Source organism: Cyprinodon tularosa, unplaced genomic scaffold (assembly GCF_016077235.1).
Source record: "Cyprinodon tularosa strain WSP-4 unplaced genomic scaffold, ASM1607723v1 ctg554, whole genome shotgun sequence".
NCBI classification, from domain to species: Eukaryota; Metazoa; Chordata; class Actinopteri; order Cyprinodontiformes; family Cyprinodontidae; genus Cyprinodon; species Cyprinodon tularosa.
Window position 1 is genome coordinate 546,796 of NW_024039290.1, and position 24,724 is coordinate 571,519.

Genomic DNA, 24,724 nt, shown 5'->3' on the forward strand with positions numbered 1-24,724 from the left:
GGAGTCAGAGTGACTAAAGTCTTTGTCCTGAGACCTAAAAAAGATAAAGATCTATTCTCTTACGAGACAAAAAAACATGTTTTTTACATGGTTAAATATAAAAAATAAGCCAATTATCCAGCAGTCACTTTTTTGTAATCTTTTAGAAATATATTTCAATCTGAAAAAGTCACACGGAAAGTAAAATACAATTACAAGAATTTTATTAATACTATTATTTTAAATATTTGGCGCTCAGACCTCGGCAGGATACATTGGTGCTGAATTATTATTTAATATGCATAAACAGGTTTATGAGATACTAGTGATACTAGCGCTTCACTCAGGGACCTGGGAAGATGGAAGTCCAGCTTGGATAAACACAGGTTGCATGAACCTGTCCATGATGAGCAAGCATGAAGCGAGAGTGGAGAGGAAAAACTCCCCATTGGGAAGAAACATCTTGAGGATCCAGGCTCAACATGGCGGTCCTCTTCCGGACCAGCTGAGTTCTGGCGGGGGGGTGCAGTAAGAGTCCGGAAGGAATTATTCTCTGACAGGGACGAGTTTGAAGAGGCACCATGCAAAAGCAAGATGGAGCTTAGCTATGATGGTGGCTACGGGGATAGAGGTGGGTTGATTCAGGGGTCATCTGAGTCAAGATCAGACAACCACTGCTTGCGCTTGGCTTGGTAGCAGGCTGAGTCGTGGATTTGGAGACCTTTTAAGATGAACTCTGGAAGCTGATTGGGCTTCGTGGAGTTGCGGTTCAGGCTGATTGGTTAGCGTCAGAGGCAAGTGAGCCTCTGATGATGAGGAAAGTAACGTTGGGTCCACAGGGTGTCAACAGCTGTATTAGGGTTTCTTACCTTTTCCCTCCTCAGAAACTTCAACCCAGGCGAGCCTCCAGCTGGATCCAATTGGATGCAATCGGGGAGCAGTGTTTAGAGGAGAGGATTCTCTGGGACAAACGGCAGTCGGTTAAAATTCCATATAGCGGTAACCTACCTGCTAGCTGTCCTCCTGGATCCTTCCTCGAATGCTCTGCTGCCTGTCCACCCTCTGGAACTCTGGAGCCATAAGGCCATCTCTGCCTAACTCAATCCCATGGAGTAATGAACATTCTCCCCATCCTCTCCCCTCTCCAAGGAACTGTAAGAAATCAGCATCTTCACTTAAATTTCTCAGTTCCTCCTGGGAACGTCCTAACAAATCTCTCTTCCCGTGCAGTTCCAGTCTGAGTCTCTGTTCACTGAACTACCACGCCGGACCCAACCAGTCTCTCTGTACATCATTAAATAAACATCTTAAAGTGCTTTCTGACTCGAATTGTGTCTTCACCACAGTCCATCCTAGAATCATGTCAAGTAATTTAATTTCTTCAGTTGAACATCTGCCTAGGCTTCATTAAGTAGTCTGCAGGCCTCATGTAAGATCTTTAAAAGACCTTTCTGGATTTTTCAGTCCAGTTTATGTATCCTAAAATGCTTACAAATTGTAAAAATGTGATAATAAATTAAGGAATCGTCTTAAACGTCCTGTTTAAAGTTGCCTATTAGCTGAGCTAGCATCTACAGATGTGGATGAAATTGTTAAAACGCCTTGTTTAATTAAAGAAAAACCCACAATGATAACAGAAATAACCTGAATCTGACGAAAGTAATGAACAAGATTTAATAAAAATAAACAAATGAAAGTCAGACATTACTTTTTAACCATACAGAACTTGAAAAAATGAACTCATAAAACAGGCGAGGACAAACTTGATGGTACCAATAACATCCTTTTTTTTTGCACAACCTTTTCTGCCTGTCACTGCAATCAAGGGATTCCTGTATCTTTCAATGTGACTTCTGCACCTCTGAGCAGAACCACATGTAGAACCGTTATCTGCAAATAGAGAAAAACAAAGCAGTATTTGAGAACCATTTCAGGAGACTGACTACAAATATTACTCCAAGAATGTACTAATGATTCATCCAGAAGGATGTCTAAAACTATAATTTTTGACATGTGTGATTACCTTTTGAGGCAATGACTGCAATCAAACCTTTTGTGTAAATGTTACCTAGATGTCTGCTCCGCTCTGCAGGTATTTTGGTCCCCTCCTCATGACCAAATTGTTCCAAATGTCTCAGGTTTGAAGGCTTCCTGTTCCAAGCAGCATGTTCAGCTCCTTCCTAGGAGGCCTCTCCAATGTTTTCCTCTTAGCCTTTCTTGGCTGTTTTCAGCTGTGTGCTTTGAGTCACGATCCTGTTGATCTGCGATAGAGACCCAGCTTTCTGACACTGCACTGCAAAAAAAGTAGATCTAAATAAGTATAAAGAGACACTTTGCCAAAGTAATTTCCCTCTGGGATTATTAAAGTATGTCTGATTCTGAACGGAAAAAGACAATTTTCATTTATATATTAAATAAGAAAAAACAATTACATTGTCTTATTTCAGATGCATATTATCTAATTATCCTATTTTATGAGTAAAAAAATCTCGTTCTATTGGCAAATCATTTTATTAACCTTCTCAAATTAAGGGTAATTACACATAATTAAATTTTTTTGACTTACTTTTAGATCGTTTTTGCATTGTGGGCAACACGTATTTAATCCCTTGGTAGTCTTTAGAATTCATTGTACCCTGTAGAAATTTAAGACACCTTGTAACAGATGAAGCAAAGCAGTCCCAGAACATAACAGAGCCTCCTCCATGCTTTGCAGTAGGGACAGCATTCTTTACTTGATATGCTTCATTCTCCTATCTGTGAACTAGGACCTGATGAGCCTTGGCAAAAAGCTTTTTAGCTTGTCAACATGTAGTTTGGTAAACAATTGTGTCCTCTTTTGTCATCTCCTAATAAATCCACTTTAGCTCAAACAAGGATGGATGGTGCAATCTGACACTGTTGGTCCTTGAGCTTGAAGTTCACCTTTGATCTCTGTAGATGTTTTTCTGGACTCTTTTGTTATCATTCATCTCTTTGATTTTTCATAAATCTTCCTCCTGCAGCCACATTCAGGGAGGTTGGCTAATTTATTATTCCTCATTAATATGTGTATCTGCAGTCAAAGGAGCATCCAGCTGCTTGGAGATGGTCATATAATCTTTACCTTGATCACTTTGATACAATTTAATAATCTCCTTAAACAAGTATTTCTTTGCCTCCTCTGGTCCATGTTGAGTGCGGTATACACCATGTCAATAAACAGCACACTGACTGTCTGTACACTATATATATTGGCCCACTGACAGATTACAAGATTGTAGACCCTGTGATGCTAAATAGAGGACAATCCTGTATTTAACCTTTAGCCACATTATTTTCAGCCTTTTTAGGGGTCTCATCATCTGTCATCATTTCCCACCCTGTCTGCTTTATGAATACATTTTTTAAAGTCATTCTGTTGAAGCGTGGTTGTAAAACAATGTATGAGGACTGAGGATGTTTGTCGTTGTCTCCCTTTTATCTCTTCTTTCTTTCATCTTTTCTCCTTTTTTCTGTTTTTCTTTTCCTGTTTTACTTACATTACAGTGTCCAATGTACTCCCTGCGTAATTATAATAAAGCAATTTATATGCATAAAACAAGCGGAACACTATGGCGATAGCCGTACTGCTCCTCTTGTGAAAATAAAATCTGTTGGGCTCTTTTTGGCATCAAGACAATTATTCTTATTGCCACATTGCCAGACAGGAAACTGTAAAAAAAAAAAAAAGAAAAACAATGTCTGACTTTCATTTAACTTTCATACATTTTTTATTTCTTATTACTTTTGTCTGATTCAAGTTATTTTGATGACAATTGTGGGTTCATTAAAAGTGGGGTACCAACAATTTAGTCTACATCTTTATCCCATCCTATTAACTTATGTTCTGACTTGAAAAATCATCTATAGTGCAAACAAAAAAAAAAAAAACATTTCTATGAAATTAGACAGAAACAGGTCTGAAAATGGTGACAAAAACAGCCAAAGTCATTTATTTATTAAAAAAAAAAAAACTGCACACTCAACACATGCTCGCTCACTAAGGTCTGCACTGCTGTCTACTGTTTTCTATTCTTTCTAGTTAAGAGAGAACGTTTGACTGCAAGAGTAAAATGCAAAGATACTGAGATGATAGTGAGAGCTGCAACAATATATGGCTTGTTGGTGTCTCTAAGCCAAAATAAATATTATTTTATTATATAGAGCAATCACATTAAACATATCAAACTTGTTTATACATCCATTACATACAAAGCAATGTTTAAATACTTTGGGTTATAGCAACTGAAAGCATAACATTTTGTTTCCCAGAAATGATAGAATAACACATCAAACATAAGAAAGGTTATTTAAAACAAGCCTCTAGAAAGTATGATCACATTCTCCACAATATGTGGCCCCAACACTTGGTTGGACAATTGTTTGCATGAACTACTGGATCAGTGCTGATGTGATGTGGTGAGATGTTCTGGAAGCACAGGTTCCTTTATTTGTGGCATTTAAATCATTTGCACTGTTGATAATGTTTCTCTTTTCTTCCTCTTGACAATATCTCGTGTATTCTTAACACACCAGTACTGTTTACTAGCCAATTAAAGCCAGAGATTGCATGATCGGTATCCCCATAAAACAGAGGAAGAGCTCTGAAACTTCCTGCTATATAGCTGCGCTGGTTTTGATAGAATCACCACAATAAGCACCTTTGTTTCTTTTACACATTACGACATCCTATTAATTTCATCCATCCTATAAGGATTAGTGAGCAGCTTGCTGCACCTGGGGAGCATTGTGAGCATTTAGCTCACGGACCTACAGTCTGAGGGATTTTGAGCTTTCATCACTTCCTATTATTATCTCATAAAACAAAGTGATGCAACACCTGCAAGAGACATTACTCTCCAAACCTTTAAAGTCGTAGGGAAATCATATTTAAATGTCAAATCATTCTGGCTTAAACATGTATATAAATGTACTCTTTATCAGATATTGTCGCAAAAGTTAGAACATTTCTATATATAAAAAAAAAATCCTGTCTTAAAATCTGTGTTTGTTTGTTTTTTTCGCTATCTTATGCAGGCCGGTTAGTTATACGTCAGCCTGAACACCTACATTCGGCCAATCATATATCAACGATCATCTGTCAATCAAATTTTTTCAATCATAGCATCTTGATTCATATGTTGCAGTTAATATTCGCAACATTTGAAATAAGAAATAAGAACCATTTATTCTTTATTACTTTCCCATTGAGTTCCGTCCCAGTGTTCATGGGGATGGACGTCTGTGTCTTCTGCAGGCGTAGAGCTAACAGAACTGGCAGCATTGCGAGGCAAGGGCTCAAACATGTACGGCTGTAAGCCTTCTACACCAAACCAAGCGTCTGCTGCCCTGGCGTCCTGTTTGACAACAACTTCGTCCCCGCTTTCCTCCTCTAAATAAAAAAAATTATGATGGAGGAGACTCATCCATGACCTCCGACACAAAACTCTCCTCCTCCCACATGTTTCCAGATTGGAAAGTTCTGGTGGCTGCCTTATAGTCTGCACCTTTCCTCCTTCCACTCAACTTTCAGGTAACACGCCTAGACACACGTACACTTTTAACAGGCAGCTCCTTTAACTGTGACCTTTTGTTGCTATCCTCATTGTGGAGTCAGTGACTGTTTAACTGTCAAGTCATCATTTCTGTATTAATAGTCATTTTTTTGGTCTTACACAATAATCTAATAAAAAAAAACTACATGACTGTTTAAAACATTTTAATAAGAAACAGAATAACAAAATGGTTTTATGATTTAATATTAGCCAATACTAGGCAGCAGGGGGGGATTTACCATTAGGCAATACTAGGCAGTTGCCTAGGGCCCCAAGTTCCTAGGGGCCCCATAAAACTCTGTTTACATGTATGATGAATACAACAATTTCTTATTTGTGCACATTAATTATGTTTTTGATAAACATCCTTCTGCTAAAATGCCATCAGAAAGCTTATAATATTGTGTCTCAGCTCCCCCCTTCAGTGTCCACCATATTGGATCAGTCCATTTGCTGCACATGTTCAGAAAGGTCCAAACAGACAGCAGCAAACCATTTGAAGACAAACGATGCGAAGAGCAGTGTTGAGAAACTTAGTGCTTTTCTTGCTATATTCAGCGACTTTTCAGACCCCTCTAGAGCCTTTATTTTTATTCAGTCCAATTAAAACATTGCTAGCGCCAAATCTAGCAACTTTTTCCTGCTACTGGAGACTTTGGCGACAAGCAGCGAACTCTGCTCTCCAGAGCCAGTAGATTGGTAACCCCGCCTCCTGCTCTCCTCTATCTTGTTTGCTGTCATGATTCATGCAGCTATTATTTCAGAAAAATGTAAAATGGAGAACAGATAAGCAGATCATGGCTTGTCTACAGTGATAAGGACTCATATTGACTTTTGCAATTTCCTTTTTGGAAACACAGGAAGGAGCAACCCACTAAGTGTGCTTAGTGCTTGAGACAGCATGAAAAGTCAGCAGAGTACAAAACATAAAGAGGAAAACAACAAGAAAAGAGGAACAAAACGTAGAAAAAATAATGTATGTCTATTAAAATTCCTATATCTGTAAAAATGGGTCTGTTTTATGTGTTGTCTTCCCAGTTCAGAGGGCCCCCTGCCATTCTTTGCCTAGGGCCCCAAATTTTCTAAATCCGCCCCTGCTAGGCAGTTGCATAGGGCCCCAAGTTCCTGGGGGCCCCCATAAAACTCTGTTTACATGTATGGTTAATACAATTATTCATTATTTGTGCACATTATGTTTTTGATTAAAATTCTTTTGTTAAAATGCCATCAGAACTTTTATAATATTGTGTATCAGCGCCCCTTCAGTGTACCCATCATTGGTTCAGTCCATTTGCTGCACATGTTCAGAAAGGTCCAAGCAGACAGCAGCAAACCAATTGGAAACAAATGATGTGAAGAGCAGTGTTGCAAAATGAGCATTTATGTCACCATATAATTTCAAAAAAGTGCCTAGTGACAGATCTAGCGACTTTTCTGTTACTGGAGACTTTGGCGACGACATATAAAAGCAGCGAACTCTGCTCTCCAGAGCAAGCAGATTGGTAACCCCGCCTCCTGCTCTCCTCTATCTTGTCTGCTGTCATGATTCATGAAGCTATTATTTCATCCAAATGAAAAATGGAGAACAGATAAGCAGATCATGGCTTGTCTACAGTGAAAAGAAGGACTGGGTTATTTACTTTTGCTGTCATCTTTTTGGAAACACAGGAAGGAGAAATCAGCTAAGTGAGCTCAGTGCTCGGAAAAAATATTTCATTCCCTTTGAGACAGTCTTCTGTCTGTCTTCTCAATTCAGTGGGCCCCATGCCTGTCTTTGCCTAGGGCCCCAAATTTTCATAAATCCGCCCCTGGTCAAGATAGGCTGTGTGGGAACATTTTGTTGCATTTATTAAGCTGAAATCCCAACGATAAGCCCCAGAGAAACAAACAAGCAGGGAGAGACATAACACATCCTCAGACCGGAGTCTGAAGGTTCAGCAGAGGCATCAACATTGCTGTTCACACGCCACGCCCTCCCCTCAGGAACGCAGAGTGCCCTGCAGCTTTCTGCAGGGCACATCTCCAATCCCAGCTGAAGTCATCCTTTAAGAGGATCAGCTCTTCTATATATACACACACAGACAGGTAACCTCCCTCATGCACACCTAAAAGTAGATTAATGATTAAAAGAAAGTGGTTCTAGGAAACCAGAAACAGTAGGATAAAAATAACCATTTGTTGTCTTATATTCATCTTAATTAAATCCTTTAAAGATCTGTAATTCAATTTGGAGGCAGATTTTTCTAATATATCTAAGTGATAAACAACAGATGTGCTGAAGGTCAGAATGAGCTGGCTGGCTCCAGCCAACTGCTGGCCGGGCGTGTTTGTGTGCGTGATAGGAAGCCTTTGAGGTACGGGATGAATGGTGTCCCTTCCTGGAGCCAGCGTTGCAGGATGGGAGTGGAGCAGGAAGCTGGTCGTCAGAGGGATCACGGTGAACCTGGAAACGGGCTGCGTGCCGCTAAGGGGCTGATCCAGCCCGAACAGCTCAGTCACTTCACGCTTTGATAAAAACATCTATTCAATACTTTACAATTCAATCTCAACTGCTGGGTGAAGAGAGAAAAAAATAAAAGTTTCACTTTACAATGACGTCAGAGAAAACAGTTTTATTGTGATTTTAGGCATTCATACAGAAACACGTCAGATGAATCAGCCGAGGTAATAAAAATACAGAAAATAGAGTTTTAACCTTCTGATCATGTACGGACTTTATTTAAATACTTACAACCTCACTTAAAGAGTACAGTTAGAAAAACTCTCCGGATGATGTTAAAGATTTGGCTCAAATTTACAAGGTGAGGAAAGTAAAAATGTAAAAATTTACAAAAGAAAATCAAGACAAACAATAAATTGCCCTTCCTGGTGAGCTTCCACCACCTCAGCAGCTCTTCCCACCCTGTTAGAGAGCTCGAGTTTTTCAATCCTAATTTACATGGGGATTCAGTTCAGGAACAGGTGTGTTTAATTATGAGTGTATAAAACAAAGAAATAAATTAAAACCATTAATATTTCTACACAAACCATTGTTAGCAATGCTTAGAAGAACTCTACTGATCACTAACTGTGAAAATTGGTGAATTTTGAGCAAACAAAGGAAAAAGACCAGCCTTGTATGAGGAAGTGGAAGTGATGCTTTAGCAAAGTGTCCAGGTACATTTTCCTAATCCTGGAAAAAAAAGCCGATTTTAATCAGGAATTTTCTGTTTTTACAACCAGTGAGATTATCTACAAGGCAGATGGAGGCAAAGGTTTTAACAAATGTGTGAAAAAAAGAAGAGATAACAGCGGTGGCACAGAAAGAACCGAAAGTTAAGAGCTTAGATCGGACCTGGAAACGCGGAATTAGAATATAACAATTAACCTTCGGGCAACACAAGCTGACAGTGCCAAGAAGTATAAAAATAAATACTAGAAAATAAATCAAGCAGATTATAGATTTATATTTAGATAGTTGTGTCTCTTTCTCCAGAAAACATAAAAAAAGTTAAAATAATTCACTAAATGCGATTTTGGTGCTGAGAATCTGTTTTGTTCCCACAGAGCTGCAGACATGAAGACTGACAGTGCAGCAGAAAAAAAAAATCCTGAACAAAAAGAAAGAAGCTTTAAAGCTAAAATATTTGCTCTATAGAAACGTTTTCTGCTGATATGAGACAAGAGAACACATCTTTTTATACATCAATAAGTTTAAAATAGAAATCTGATTTTTCCCATCAACACAGAGTCCACAGCCTTAGCCGCAGTGCGGCTGCCCGGTCACAGACGTTTGTGTCTTTCAGGCGGTTTGTCAACGACCTCTTCGGCATCGAAATAAAGGTTCAAACTTGCGAGCCACCTGATTGGCCCTCTGTTTCTATGGTATCACTGACAGAAGGGCGAGGCTGTTGGATCGAAGCCTTTGAACACTTCCTTCAGCGAGCCGTTGTCCTGCTCGGCGGTTGTCTGTTCGGACTGCGCCGGGCTGCTTCCTCCAAACGGGCTGCTCGTCCCGCCTGGTTTGGCCGCCTGTTTCACCACCCCGAACAGGGAGGACACCGGTAGGTTGTGGACCCCTGCGGGCCCCTGTTCTCCAGGCCCTCCAGGGGCATTCTGAGCTCCAGTGGCAGCAGCAGGTGCCGTCTGGGCCGTGGAGTTAGGCGAGGGGGCCGGTTTGGGTCGGGGTCTGTTATAGCTGTTGTATCGATCAGTTCCTTGCTCTACAATTTTCTCTGGCTCCGGTTGGTCCAGAGCAGATTTCCTAACAAACAGCGGCTCCTTGGACTTGGGTTTACTCGCTGTGGCGTCACTGGGTTTGGATTCTGTGCTGGTTGAGTTGGGGGAGTTGCTGGAGCCACTGCTGGTACCAGGGCTACCTGGTTTGTTAGTCCTTGGGTCATACAGGCTGATGCTGCTCAGCACGCTGGCTCCCCCTGGTGCCCCTGCGCTCCCACTGCGGCCTGCCCCCCCTGATGAGAGCAGCCTGGGGTCGTAGGGGGCGATTGTTGGAGGGGGGGAACCTGAGGAAGCTGCTGGAGACGTAGCAGGAACTGGGACGGAGGGGACCGGTTCTGATGGTTGCTTCAGGGCTGACTTCTGCGGCTGCAGGCGGGGGTCGGACGGGGGTTTACGTAAGCGAGGGTCCACGGGTTTTTCTGCGGGTGAGGTAGTCGTGGGGGGCGGTTGACCGAGCAGCGATAAGACAGGAGGGGGAGTGGGCGCGTGAGGAGGGGAGGTGGTCTGGGACGGGATGGAGTTCACAGTCTTCAGGATTCGAGACAACAGCTCAAAGTCTGGAAGCGAGGAGGATGCAGGAGGGTCCAGGGAGGGAACGGGCTGAGCGTTGGGGGGCGGCGACGAGTGAAGCTGCTGCGGCTGCTGGGCTCTGGACAGGCGTGGACCCAAAGAGGGTACGGGAGGGATGCCTGGAGGGAGAGGCAGGGGGTCCTGCTTGGGAATGGGGAGAGGGAGGAGGTCCTCTGGTGACCAGGTGACGGTTTTAGAGAAGGCGGGCATGTGCAGAATGATGTCCTTCTTGATGTGACTGAACTGCTGCAGCTGAGAGCGAGGGTCTCTCAGAGCCATACCCATCAGCGGGTCCAAAGGAATCGGCACAGGCTTGTCCCGTAGAACCCGCTCCGTCTCCTCCTCCTCTGCGGCTGGAGCGGTGAGCGGGGGGGGCTTGTAGACCATGGCAGGTTCTGGTTTTGAAGCAGGGGGTGAATGTGAGGCGGAGGCAGCGAGCCTTGCTAGCCTAGGGTCCGTGGGCGGCCCCAGGGACGAAGAAGCCGAGGGCTGAGCGCTGTCGGCCGCGTGGGCTGACTCTGCAGCCCGGGCCAGGCGGGGGTCTCGCGCTAGGCGGGGGTCTGCCGGGCGAGCTGGAGGGTGGGAAGAAGGTGGCTTCGGCAGACGAGAGTCACCGGGAACGCCGTCCGTTTTCAGCGGAGCCTGGGTCTGCTGCCGGAGTGTCTTCAGGATGGAGGTCACGCTGCTGCCACCATCCTCATCCTCACTGGAGTACCAGTTCCCTGAGTCCCCTGGAGGAGGGAAAGAAACAGATCAGGTTATATGTGAATGATTAGGAATAAATTCTAAGTCAGATCGGAGCAGTGAGAGGGAATTTTCTTAACATACCTTCAACGGTTTTAGGATTTTCTGCCCCTCCCTCGGCCATCCTGCGTGCTCTCTCCTCTTCCTCCTGCTGTTTCTGCTGTATCCTCATGAACAGGACGCGCTGAGCGGGCGGCAGAAAGTCTGGAACAGAGATGCCCCCCTGACTGGCTGTGGACCCGTTAGAAGGACCTTCTCTGTTTCCAGTTCCTCCTCTGTCGTCCATGCCAGAAAAACTCTGAAACCTGTCATCTGAGGGGGATAAAAAAAAAAGGTTTCCGTTAGCGGATAATGTTTAATCAAAACATCTAAGTTAAATCCGGGATCCATCCTGACCTTCTTGCGCTCCCTCCATCTTCATCCCGTCCTGCTGATTGTAGAACTCGTTGTAGAAGTTCCCTCCACCCTGTGGAGGTCCTGTTCCTCCATGGGCGGGGCTGTCGTTAAATCCCCCCATCATGGGGGCTCCGGCGGGCCCCATGTTCTGTGATTCAGGGGACATCATGCCTGCAGGACCAGGGAAACGGGGTGGGGGAGCCCCAGGTGGGCCCTGGGGTCCAGGAGGTGCGGTCTGAGCCTGACCGCTACTGGGAGCCTGGCTTCTGATACAAAGAGGGAGGGTGTGATTTAGCAAATAGAAAGCAGCTTTTCTGATATAAATAATCAAAAGCCACAATGTTTGTCAATAAAAAAGCCAAATAAGAACTAGTGATGTCATAATCTGACCCCAACTGTGGATAGTAGTAGTTATAATAAAACCCATACTAAGCTTCAAATTAAGCCACCCCAACATCATTTTTGAAACATTTTTATCATCTCTATTTGTGTAAACAGATAAGCTAAATTATCAACAACTGAGGAGCAATCATGCTGATATTAGCATAGCACTTCAGCCAACTGAAAAAGCAGTGAGCAGGATTGGGCTGTTAAATGACCCGCATCAGAATCATGTTGACTAAAAATGTTTTAGATTGATTTTTGAGGCTTTAAAGGCAAAGGGTGAACTATCAAAGACCATGTCTACCAAATTACTGAAGACTTTTTCTTTTTAAATGTGTGGAAAACAAGATATTCTTGGTCAAATTTCACAATTTTTTGTTTTATTTAATATGTTTTATCCCATTTAGATCAGAGCATGTGAGCGGAGCGGAAGAAATATGGTGGAGCGAAGAGCGATTTTCAATTCAAAGGCTGGAGCGAGGATTTCACTCCGATGGGCTCACAACGTCAATTAAAAATGTTGGATTATAAAATTTGTAAAATAACATTTATTTGATTTAAGGCAGATTTTTTTTTACATGTTTTTAATTGAAAAACAGTCGCAGTTTTTAATCCTTAAAATTTCTACTAAAGTGATTGTTATGGTACATTTTTTTAAATGGATCGCATACAACTTTTTTAATGTAGTTTTTTAAAATAAATAATTAAATAGGAAACGCGGGTCAACATGAATGCAGCGAGGTGTTACGTTCACAGCTGGGAAACAGTGCAATAATTTAACAGCCAGTTAAAGAAGACTATACACATATAACGGTCACATCAGTAAATCAAACGCCGTGTGTCATAGTGCCCTGGAATAATTACATGAAGGAAAAATGTCTGAAAATAACTTCTCCTGAAAATCTAAGCGGGCATGAAGCGATTTCTCCAGAGCAGCAGGAAATGAAGGTGAGCGCGGAGCAGATTTTGAGCGGAGCGGCTTGGTGCAACTTCGAGCGGCGGAGCGAGTGAGCGAACATCCTCCTGATGGGGGAGCGGGAATTGCGCGGCGCTCCGTTCACATGCTCTGTTTAAAATTATTAAAGTGTTTGCTCTTCATTAATAAACAAGCTGGAAATTCTTCCTGTGGCTTTTCTGATCTCCTACCTGACGGCCAGTTTCTGAGCCAGTTGTCCTGTTGGCTGAACTTTAATCTCAAACAACGAAGGAATCTTCTTCCCCGCTGAGGCCGCTGCTACACCACCAGGCGGGGGAACCATGTGTGGAGGAGGGCAGTTGGGATTTGTGGGTGGTCCACCTTGGAAGGGGCTTTCATCCGGGCCGTGGACTGGACCGATGGGGGGGTTCGGTCCAGGGACAGGAGGTGGAATCGGTGGACCTTTGTGAGGAACCTGACTGGGTCCATGAGGACCCCCAAAGTCTCCACCTACAGGCCCACCAAAGTCCACAGCGCCCATGTTGGTGTCCATGGATACAGGGCGAGGGGGAGTGGGGAGGAGACCGACTCCAGGGGGCGGTTTAGGAAGGGGGTTGATCCCCTGCTTCTTCAGCTCCTCCACCTCCTTTTCATCCTCGGCTCCGGCCTCAGCATCCTCTGCTAGCATCTGAAACACGAATCCAAAAACATCCACAGCTCAGTCACTCCCATTTTTTCCAAACTATCAGCTGTAAAAGTTAATTCAATGAAGAAATAACAGAATATGTAACCGCATCGGAGGCTCCCACCTTGTTGAGCAGCTCCTGAGTGTCGTCATTGAGGGCTTCATGGGAGAACATGCACTCGTCTCCATTAACACAGTTTCCTGTGGTGTGAAACAGCTTGCATGGGAATTCCCGTGAAGAGGGAGTCAAGGAGAAACAAAGACGTCCAGTAAAAAGCACAAACGACTCAACAGAAGCAAAAGCATTTCAAAGATCTCAGTGAAGGATATCATGCATGTAGGGACAGTGGTCGCCACGGGCGCAGAAACCAGTGATGTAGAATTTACACAGCTCCTTCTTCTTGGGCAGCTCGATGTCATGGCTAAAGTTGCAGTGGTCCCCCTGGTGGTTAGAAACGGTCAACGTGGTTATTTATTTTTTTTAAAGAGAAGCGCTTCAGAAACCTCACAGCTCCGGTGAGAGTAAACACAGTGAATGGACGGCGTGGGGTCTTACCCAGGTGCATCTCCCCTCGATGTAATACTTGCAGAGGGCTTTTCCTTTCTTATCCTGGTGCTTTTCATGATGATGTCGCCTCCCTGCTCCTGGACCATCACCTCCATCCTGGTTTGCAAAAAATAATAAGAAACTCATTAGTGGAAACTGACTTTAAAGCATGCGCATGTTAGAGATCCGGCAAGGAAAGGTAGGAAAGGTACCCCGTTATCCATGTCCCCATTGTTGTTGTCGTCGTCGTTCCCCATGTCGCCTCTTCCTCTCCCTCTGCTTCGGCCTTTCAGTCCTCGGATCATGCCTCGCCCTCCTTTACCTCTGCCTCGTCCACGGCCTCCTTTAACACCTGGATGAGAGAAGCACAAAAGGAAGAAACCTTGGATCAAAACACACTTTATCACCTTTTAGTCTGTTATATAAGGCAGCAAAATGAAGCCACAAACCTCTGCCTCTGTCTTTAGACCTTTTGTACTGACTGAGTTCTTTAGAGTAGTCATCATAGTCATCCTCTCCCATGTTGTCATAGTCTTCCTCTCCATACTGCAAAGTTAAAGAAATCGACTCATGAGAAATTCAGCAGATCCAGTCCAGATTTTAAAGTATCCTTACTCATGAAACTTCAAGTTTTACAACTTCAGGTTTTTTAATGGGAATTTCATGTGAAAGACCAACACAAATTATTAAGTGAAGTTTTATAAAATAATCCTGAATGTGAACCGTTAATTCCATCCGATCCCCTTTACTCTGCTACAACTACTGTGAGATAAGTTCAAACTTCAAACAATGATCAGAAACCCACTGTGTTTAATTAAATCAGAGTATAAACCCAGCTGTTCCGTTTCTGGCCTCAGAGGTCTGTAGGAGAATGTCCACATAAAGCATTGTGAATAAAAAGGAGCACAGCTGATAGGTCAGGCAGAACGTTCCAGAGGCAGAGCTCTGTTCAACCGTCTATCTAAACATGGGGAGATAAAGAAGCAGCTGCTAAACCACAAAAATACAGGCGGGGAAGTCCAACCTAACTAGCAAGCCAACCCACACACACCCATTACTCTAGAACAGTGGTCACGGATTAGCGGACCGCGGTCTGGATCCGGTCCTACCTGCTGGCTAATCCAGACCCAACCTGATTTAAAACATTTAGAAATTACTGCCTGTTGTCGTATGACGGCGTCTAATTTCAGTTGCGCCACTTCTCCAGTTTGTACGGTAAAGCCCTCCAAAGCACCTGAGACCAGGCTACACATGATACAAATGATCCAATGAGCTGCTGTCAGTCAGAGCTGCTGCTGCTACTTTAAGACACAGCAGGCAAACCTGTGGCAAGCCGGGTGATGGGAAAGAAGGAGAAGATGATGAGAAAAAGTGAAATAAAGTGTGCACTACTGGAAGAACTGTAGTGAACTGGTGAAAGAAAAGTGAAATGGTGCTCAAAGTTGACCCTGCACATTTAGAGTACATGTGCTGGTCATAAAATTAGAATATCATGAAAAAGTAGATTGATTTCAGTAATTCCATTTAAAAAGTGAAACTTGTATATTATATTCATACATTACATACAAACTCATATATTTCAGATGTTTATTTTGTTTAATTTTGATGATTACAAATGACAACAAATGAAAATCTCAAATTCATCATATCAGAAAATTAGAATATTGTGAAAAGGTTCAAAATTGATGGCCCCTGGTGCCACACTCTAATCAGCTAATTAACTCAAACCACCTGCAAAAGCCTTTAAATGGTCTTTCAGTCTAGTTCTATAAGCTACACAATCATGGGGAAGACTGCTGACTTGACAGTTGTCCAAAAGACGACCATCGACACCTTGCACAAGGAGGGCAAGACACAAAAGGTCATTGCTAAAGAGGCTGGCTGTTCACAGAGCTCAGTGTCCAAGCACATTAATAGAGAGGCGAAGGGAAGGAAAAGATGTGGTCGAAAAAAGTGTACAAGCAAGAGAGATAACCGCACCCTGGAGAGGATTGTGAAACAAAACCCATTCAAAAATGTGGGGGAGATTCACAAAGAGTGGACTGCAGCTGGAGTGAGTGCTTCAAGAACCACCACACACAGACGTATGAAAGACATGGGTTTCTGCTGTCGCATTCCTTGTGTCAAGCCACTCTTGAACCACAGACAGCGTCAGAAGCGTCTTGCCTGGGCTAAAGAGAAACAGGACTGGACTGCTGGTGAGTGGTCCAAAGTCATGTTCTCTGATGAAAGTAAATTTTGCATTTCCTTTGGAAATCAAGGTCCCAGAGTCTGGAGGAAAAGAAGAGAGGCACTTCATCCACGTTGCTTGAAGTCCAGTGTAAAGTTTCCACAGTCAGTGATGGTTTGGGGTGCCATGTCATCTGCTGGTGTTGGTCCATTGTGTTTTCTGAGGTCCAGGGTCAACGCAGCCACATACCAGGAAGTTTTAGAGCACTTCATGCTTCCTGCAGCTGACCAACTTTTTGGAGATGCAGATTTCATTTTCCAACAGGACTTGGCACCTGCACACAGTGCCAAAGCTACCAGTACCTGGTTGAAGGACCATGGTATCCCTGTTCTTAATTGGCCAGCAAACTCTCCTGACCTTAACCCCATAGAAAATCTATGGGGTATTGTGAAGAAGAAGATGCAATACACCAGACCCAACAATTCAGAAGAGCTAAAAGCCACTATTAGAGCAACCTGGGCTATCATAACACCTGAGCAGTGCCACAGACTGATCGACTCCATGCCACGCCGCATTGCTGCAGTAATACAGGCCAAAGGAGGCCCAACTAAATACTGAGTGCTGTACATGCTCATACTTTTCATGTTCATACTTTTCAGTTGGCCAACATTTCTATAAATCCTTTGTTTTTATTGGTCTTTAGTAATATTCAAATTTTCTGATATGATGAATTTGAGATTTTCATTTGTTGTCATTTGTAATCATCAAAATTAAACAAAATAAACATCTGAAATATATGAGTTTGTATGTAATGTATGAATATAATATACAAGTTTCACTTTTTAAATGGAATTACTGAAATCAATCTACTTTTTCATGATATTCTAATTTTATGACCAGCACCTGTATGTTTGGCTCAACCTGCTGCTGTGAAGCAGGATTCTCCACCATGGACAGAATCAGAAATAATTATTGAAGCAGGCTCAAAATGAGCACCTTGATATGTGCTTTAGAATGGCTTTGTCTCCATTCAAACCCAGGTTTAAAGCCTTGCAGGGCAGCATAAAGCCCACTGCGAACATTAAGACGTAAAAAAGAAAAGAAATAACAAACGGTCAGTTCAGGTGTTTCATAAAATATGTGAATCAGGAAATTGTCTATATACCAAACTGAACGATTGTTGTTCTCTACTTCAAAAAACACTGTACATTTTAAAAAGGATTTTTTTTTCTATTTAAAAAGTCCTCAAAAAACTCATTTCTGTGTTAAATCCTGTTTAAAGTAACAGATTATAATTGAAAATGTCTCTGGACCTTTACTGTTTGTTGATTTTCTTTATTCGGACCCCACTAATTTCTAATTGGTGACTCCTGCTCTAGAAGGTGTGAAATTTACAGATCAGACTAAATCAGGTAAAAAACAAGCATTAGTCTTCTGAGCAACAGATCTGGCAGAAGAAAACTACTGTTGGACTGAGCTGTCCAGTTTGCTAGAAGCTGGGAGGAGGCACAGACAGCATGTATGTGCAGTAGAGATGGAAAATCCTCCACACCACCCTGAAACATGGTGGGGGAAGCATCATGCTATGGGGATGTGTGTGGGAAGGATGCATAGAGCAAAATTGGACTGGGATTTCACATTTTATTCTACCTTGCGTTGGTCTAATCACATGAGATGCTTATAAAACACCCTTTTTACAAATGTTTGGTTCAGATTTGATAAAGTGACAAAGTTTAAGGAGGAAGACTTTTACTTCTGCATGAAGCAAACATGACAGTTTCAAACCTCACCTCCATATCGTCTCCGTAGCCGTCCCCATCGTCGTCTCCCCCCATCCTTCCTCCTCGCCCCCCTCGCCCTCTGCTTCCTCCTCTCCCTCTTCTCCCTCCCCTCATTCCTCCGCGGCCTCTTAGGCTCTTCATGCGACCTCTGCCCCCTGCAGGTGAAAAAGAGAAGCCAGACAGCAGTTAGTAAAAACCAGGATGTCTACTTTCAAAACTAAAACAGAACTTCTCTGATCATTTCTTCATAAAAATAAAATAGTTGGATGGACAGACATCTGCATTTTGATCTAAAGAAAGAGCCAGAGCTCTTCAGTTCTCACCTCTCCCACCTCGGCCGCCCTCCTTGGCCTTTCTGTACTGGTTGAGCTCCTTTGCAAAGTCGTCATACTCCTCCTCTCCCATGTCTTCCTCCTCCTCTCCCTCATACATGTCATCTTCATAGTCGTCATAGCCCCCATAACCCTGTTTGTCCATCTTCATGTAGCTGCCTTTCTTTGGCCCACCGTAGCCACCGTGAGACTAAGGACACAAAGGATCCAAAGAAATTAGTGAATGAATGACATTTTCTCCCCTTAGTGACGCTACAGACATCATTAAAGTGTATAAATACTAACAGAGGATGTGTATTGTGGACTGTAATCTCTTTCTCTGTATTTTCTCTTCTCGCTTGGACTGTAGTCGGAGTCCTCACTGAAGTCAGAGTGGTCGTCGTCAGAAGATGCATGACGCTGGGAGGAAAAATAAACAATGATTAGAGAAACATCAAGGATGTTTCCAACAAAACGGACATTTAGCTCAGGATCTGAATCTCACTTTATGCTTTGATTTGCGCTTCTTTTTCGCCCTCTTCTTCTCTCTTTCGCGCTCCTTCTCTTTCTTCCGCTTCCTCTTGTGCCTGTGTGCTCTTTCATCGTCCGAAGCGCTGCTCGGGTGGCGGTCCCGGCTTCGCCGAGTTCTCTCCGCTGCTGCCGCTTCTCCCCCTTCATCACCTCCTCCTGCATCCTCGCCCTTATCTACACCTTGTCCAGCTGCAGCAGACACCTGGCCAGTTTCCTCCTCCTCCATCTCATCTGCATCATCTTCCAACTCTCCCTCCTCCAGTTCTCCATCTTCAGGCCTGCGCATGAGAAGCAATCAGACATTTACTCCTCTAGTTTGTCTCAGTTTAAGGTCTAAAAAACAAAACTTGAGCCCAAAAAAAGACACAACTGAACACAGAAATGTGTATCATCAAGTATGAACCCAAGATGTTCAGTTGAATAAGGTATTATTGAAAGACTCTGGTCATTTTGGTTATGTAAAGTGCTTTATAAATAAAGCTGGATAATATTTGAAGATTTTGACTAATAGCTGGACAATATTGACTTAATCAAATGTGATTCAGGAAAAAAAGAAAATGGAAACAGCATTAACTCTAATCTAATCTTTTGGAATCTGCATTAGCTAATTATAGAGCTATTTCACAATTTTGGTCAGGTTTATACCAAGTTTTTTTGGTTAAAAATGAGCCGTCTGCTACAGCAGTATGTGTCTTGGTTCTGCTAGTTTCTGTGAGGAAATGCAGGCCTTTAACTCCAAAACAATACCAAGAGGATGAGGGAAATGTTTGGTTAATCACATTATAGGTCATATCATCCAAAAAGAGCAGATGGCTTAAATAATTAAATGATAATGAAATAATAGTTGTTATTCTGAATCAACATTTTTTTATCGGGAGAAAGAAGCTTATTATGTATTAATTACAAACGAGAAAAAAGTGTGTTTTTAGAGTGCAAATGGAGAGAAGCTAAATGAGGATACAAACTAAGGGGTGAAAAAAGTTGAAGCCCATCTGGAAATCTGAACAAAGAGCATCAGCATTGGCCTTGAAACTCTCCTAAATCCCAGCCAAGACCCAAACCAACCTGTTTTTGTATTATATTGGCATTTGGGCTCTAACTGTAGCTATAAACATGATCAGCAACAGCTGCTTTAAAAACATTTACAAATAGGCTACTCTTTTTTTCTCTCTTGCAAGTTTTCACATATTTGTACAATCAAACTGACTTTCAGTTTTTCTGGTCCATATTTAAATGTTTTTTTTATTGATTTTTTTGAAGGGGAAGGGGGGGTCTGGATTATTAAGTTTACAGACTAACCATAAAACTCCTTAAGTTTTTATTCACATCAAAGACAAATTTCTATAACAAAGACGCAATTGAGTATAAACACTTTGCTATTTAATACCTTTCTAATTAACGTGCGATACAGACCAACACCACCGGCAGATTAAACATCCCTGTCTGATCACAACAAACTGAGAAATCTAGAGGTTCCTACGCTTGATCTACTTTGGGGCAAAACGTCACCCGCAGCTTGTGAGATCTCTGCAAAACGCACCACATCCTTCATATTCAGAGCACTCCTCTGCAGACGCATCACAGAACGCAGCTTGTTAGCAACTTTTACTCCCCTGGTGTAGATGAAAAAAAATAAACCAAATACATTCAAACAGAAAGTGCCACCTTATGATTGCAATGAGGTTTGTATAAATTGTGGGTGTTAATAATCAGAATCCGTACAACTAGATCAAATAATAATAAAAAAGGTAAACAAATCCATGTTGTTTTGGCAGGGCTTCCTAATTATAACTACTAGTTAACTATTACCCCTCAGATCAGGAATAACATCTCTGATTGCTCCAGCAGTGGGCTCTCTAACAGGACAGGGATTTAGCTGTATTATATGAGTGGGTGTGGAGTGGAGCTGGGACCAACTATGGACAGACAGCAGTGGTATCATTGACCAGAGATGTTATGCACACATCACCTGGCGCCAATCCAGTTAAAGGAAAACTGCGAATGTAAACAATGTCCATCCAGTCATCTCAAACCTCAGCTTGGAAACCTAACAAGTCATTGATGGATGCTGCAAAAGTAAAAACGCTTCACCTTAACCGACCCAGGCTTCTATAAACAAGAGCTGCAGAGAGGAAAAAGCTGATATTTACTTAATGAGTTATTTATTTGTTCCTATCCAAAAGAAGCAAATAAGTCAAGGAAGTTTTTCCACCAGGTTTCACTAAACAGTGCAATAAGCGTTATCCGCCTCACTCATTTTTTGCTTTTCTTGTTTCAAATCCTGATTACTGTTAGAATCTATTAAGTACAGTGAAGTACCAAAACCAGGTAAGAGTGCATACCTGAAGTAATCATCCAAGCAAACGGTCTTAATTAAAATGGGGATATACTTACTGCGACAGGTTTTTCTTCACAAAAACAACAGAGAAAAAGTTCGCCCTTCATTTTCTAAGGACTCTGCTCTGATAAGGGGGTGGGAAAGCTTTGTTAAGTTTGCACTTTTGGAAATGGGAACTATAGTGTTTGACTTCAAACACTTGGGATGCTTTGCAAACATTTTTTTGAGGGGAAACTTATGGGGATGATTTGGCACGATACATTTGGTGCACGACTGTGGATAAAAGGGACATGTTAGGCAAAAACACATCGCTGAAGTTGGCCTCTGATTAGGGTACTGATTTAACAAAGTCAACCCTCTGCTGTTAGTAGAACTAAAAAACTTTTGGTCATTTTAAAGTCACAATTGTAATAATTTAGACAACTTTTCATTCTACACTGATAAATAATTTAAGTCCACAGTTTGACAAAAAAAGAGGGCATTTGGTATTTTTCAGTATTTGACCACCTCAATCACGTTTTGGAGTATAAGTTTTCACATGAAAGATTATATTATAGAGTAGATTTATCCCGTGTTAATATTTCACAGTTTTAATTAGAGCAGATCAATCCCCTAAGACAACCAAAGAGCCCTTTGTACAAAGTCTAACTAAGAAGCCAACTTCGGAATCTTCACAAATGCCCAGAATGAATCTATTCATATCCAATGAAAGGGTGTAAAATATTTAGACCTTAAAAGGTTTAATAGCGCGAAAAATTTGATGGTTTAAATGGCCTAAATATCTTTCCTAACATTCCTAAGCGAGGATACATAGCTGGAAAAGAAGTGCGTAGTTTTTTTTATAGCGGCAGTTGGTTCCAAACCGCCGGAAAGTGTCATTTAATCCGATCTAATGTGTTATTTTAGGGCTCCCGTTGATCGAAAAAGGTCGAAATGTGAGGAAGTTTTTTTTTTTTTTTTTATAACGAAACGAGTAAATAACGCAGCGGAATTAAATGTGGACGATTTGCTAATTCTATTAGGATTAGCGGCTAACTTAGCATTTAGCAAGTATATGCTAAGCTAATGTTAGCTTAAAAACAACTTGCCAATTAGCGAACCCAACGGTCGGATTTGGATTTATTTTTGTCTGCGACGTCGAGTTTAACTCCGCAACAATTAAAAAAAATCCGACTTTATATTTTTAATCTTTTAAGCGAGATTATTATCCGAACTTGGCGATTAAGACTGTACCATGGGACGAAAGGAAAACTAATTTATCAGGTTTCGCGATCTTGTCTTTTTCCCATTTGACAAGTTCGCTTAAATCGGCTGATTATAACACTGTAGTAAAATAAAGGGAATAACGTTGGTCCAGTTTTTAGGCCTCCCAGAAAGCGACGTCGTGTCAACATGGCCGCTCGCTTTACCTCTGTACTCGTTTTCCAGAAAAGACGAGTTTAATCCCTTTGACAGAAAAAAAACAACAAAAAAGAACCCCTGGGCTTTTGTGTAAAAGCACAGGACAAATAAATGAATTCATTTAAATATGACTGTAGAATTACTCGACCTTTCGTCAGTCAGAAGACTGTTGTGTTCGTGGTTGGTAGTTGGGGAGTTTGGATGGACAGTCATGCTTTCCACAGCCATTTCCTCTAGCTACATTGAGGAGCAAAAAAATTACAACTCGACGCTGAACTACTGGCTTATGCGTCACTTCACAAGGATCTACTTGTTTTTGTTTTAGGAAGAGATTCAGTTCATAGTAGGCAATTCTCCACTACAGTTGTAAGAGAAATATGCTGAAATTGAATCCTGACGTTCTCCGTCCTACTGTAGCGATGTGAAATGACGACTGATACACTTAAAATGGCCGACCGTCTTCTCCAAAGAGAAAGGGGTGGGGTTTCCGAGAACAACGTAGGCAGTTTCACGGATGTTACCGAAAGACGTGTACAGCTAACCCCGAGTTTGACTCGCAGGCACTCATTGTTTTTGTTTTTTTTTTTTTTTAAGATATGTGATTGAATTAAATATAAAAAAAAAATTTTCACCCTAACACAAAGCTTGGACCGAATGCGTTTCTGTTTTTTTTTCTTTTGCTTGCTCAATTGCTTAATCAACCCACACACGAAAGCCTCAGAATCAACATAGAGAAAATTCTTACAAAGACAACTACTTGGAAAATATTTACTTTCTTTGTTTTTTTTTTTTTTTTCAAATCGTAATATATTAAAAAATATAAATGATGTGCTCTTACTTTGAATTTTATATATTTTTGTCTCTTTTCTGAGAACAGTATTTAGGAGAAGGAAAGGAAATAAACTAGTTTAATATGAGATGTTTAAATGGCTTATTTTCAAATACATCACGGTTCTTATGTGTATTTAGCTACAGCTCGCTGCTTCTGCAGTGAAACAGAGCAAATTGTTTTAAATAAAAACAGCTTTTCTGATTTTGGTTAGATTTGTATTATGTTCAAGTTTTTCAATTTATACTGTGTGATGTATGTTTTTATCAATAAACAACTTTTGTTATTTAATGAATGATTGACAAGGCCATTAGAAAACAACAGAGGTCGGTTTAGGATTATGGATGCACAATATTAGCCTTAAAACTCAGTATCTGACAGCAGCCATCCCAACAATATGACTTGATATAAAACACGCCGTTTATTGATACAAGGAAAGAAGAAAGTCGCATGCACCAAATTTATGCCTGAGTCTGCCACTCGAGTGTAGCTGAAGCAAAAATGTTTATTTGATGTTTAGTTTCAGAAAAAGGATAGCCTATCTGCTATTTTCGATGACTAGATGCATGTGGCTGAAAGTTGAGTTGCCAGGTGAGTATTAAAATATAGGCATGTCAGAAATTCATCAAAGCTGCAATATGAACACTCTTAATTTAGATATAATTTGCCCTGGTATGAACTAATGACGATTCCCACATTTCGGAGATCTGTAACATTTACACAAAAAAGCTGGAATGTTGCTTTATTATAAATATATAAATTTTATAAAAGTGAATTTTTAAGTATAGTGCATGCAGTTACTTGTGTAAACAATTAAAAATATGTTTTCCATTTTATCCTCTTTTTAATGACAATATTTTCCATAATTTTACTTCAGACAGCACCTAGGTGCTTAGTTTCTGTAAAGAAAATCATTGCAAACAGGAAGTTAAAGCTATATTAAACATATTTGTCATCAAAGTTATATAAAATCAACGATACACAAAAAATATTACACATTTTGCTCTATTTTGTCACTGACTTTATATGACATTAGAACAAAGACACAAGCCTGTTATTTGAGTCTTTCAGTCCTGTTACTAATCTTACTGAGACTCACGTCAGTTTCCTGAAAGACAAGACCGAGGAAAAAGATATCCCTATCAGTCCCGAAAAAGAATCAGTATCGAAGAATCCTAAAAGGCGATCTGGCTTTACCCACGAACAGTGGTAAATCATTACACTGATAATCTGTATTTTAATTAACAGTATCAATTAAATATTAAAGCAGATCACCGATTTATTCACAAAACAGCCATCATCACGAAAATCAAACCTTAAGCTTATAATAACTTCAAAGAAGTTATTT

The 24,724-nt window shown here is 41.4% G+C and overlaps 1 protein-coding gene across 2 annotated transcripts; it reads right to left on the reverse strand.

The window, feature by feature from the left end:
* Positions 1–8,152: 8,152 nt before the first annotated feature.
* zc3h4 (zinc finger CCCH-type containing 4) lies at positions 8,153–23,009 on the reverse strand. Of its 2 annotated transcripts, none has more exons than XM_038305274.1 (14): positions 22,696–23,009; positions 18,783–19,086; positions 18,584–18,697; positions 18,290–18,488; positions 17,976–18,121; positions 14,465–14,561; positions 14,228–14,367; positions 14,025–14,132; positions 13,799–13,910; positions 13,593–13,702; positions 13,014–13,471; positions 11,484–11,746; positions 11,172–11,399; positions 8,153–11,074 (listed from the first exon to the last, which is right to left on the reverse strand). In XM_038305274.1, exons 1-14 carry the CDS (start codon positions 22,773–22,775, stop codon positions 9,423–9,425), a joined length of 4,011 nt encoding a protein of 1,336 aa, XP_038161202.1. In that variant the 5' UTR covers positions 22,776–23,009; the 3' UTR covers positions 8,153–9,422. The 2 variants fall into 2 exon arrangements, with proteins under 2 accessions (XP_038161202.1, XP_038161201.1); XM_038305273.1 differs by having other exon boundaries at positions 11,484–11,749.
* Between the last annotated feature and the right edge of the window lie 1,715 nt (positions 23,010–24,724).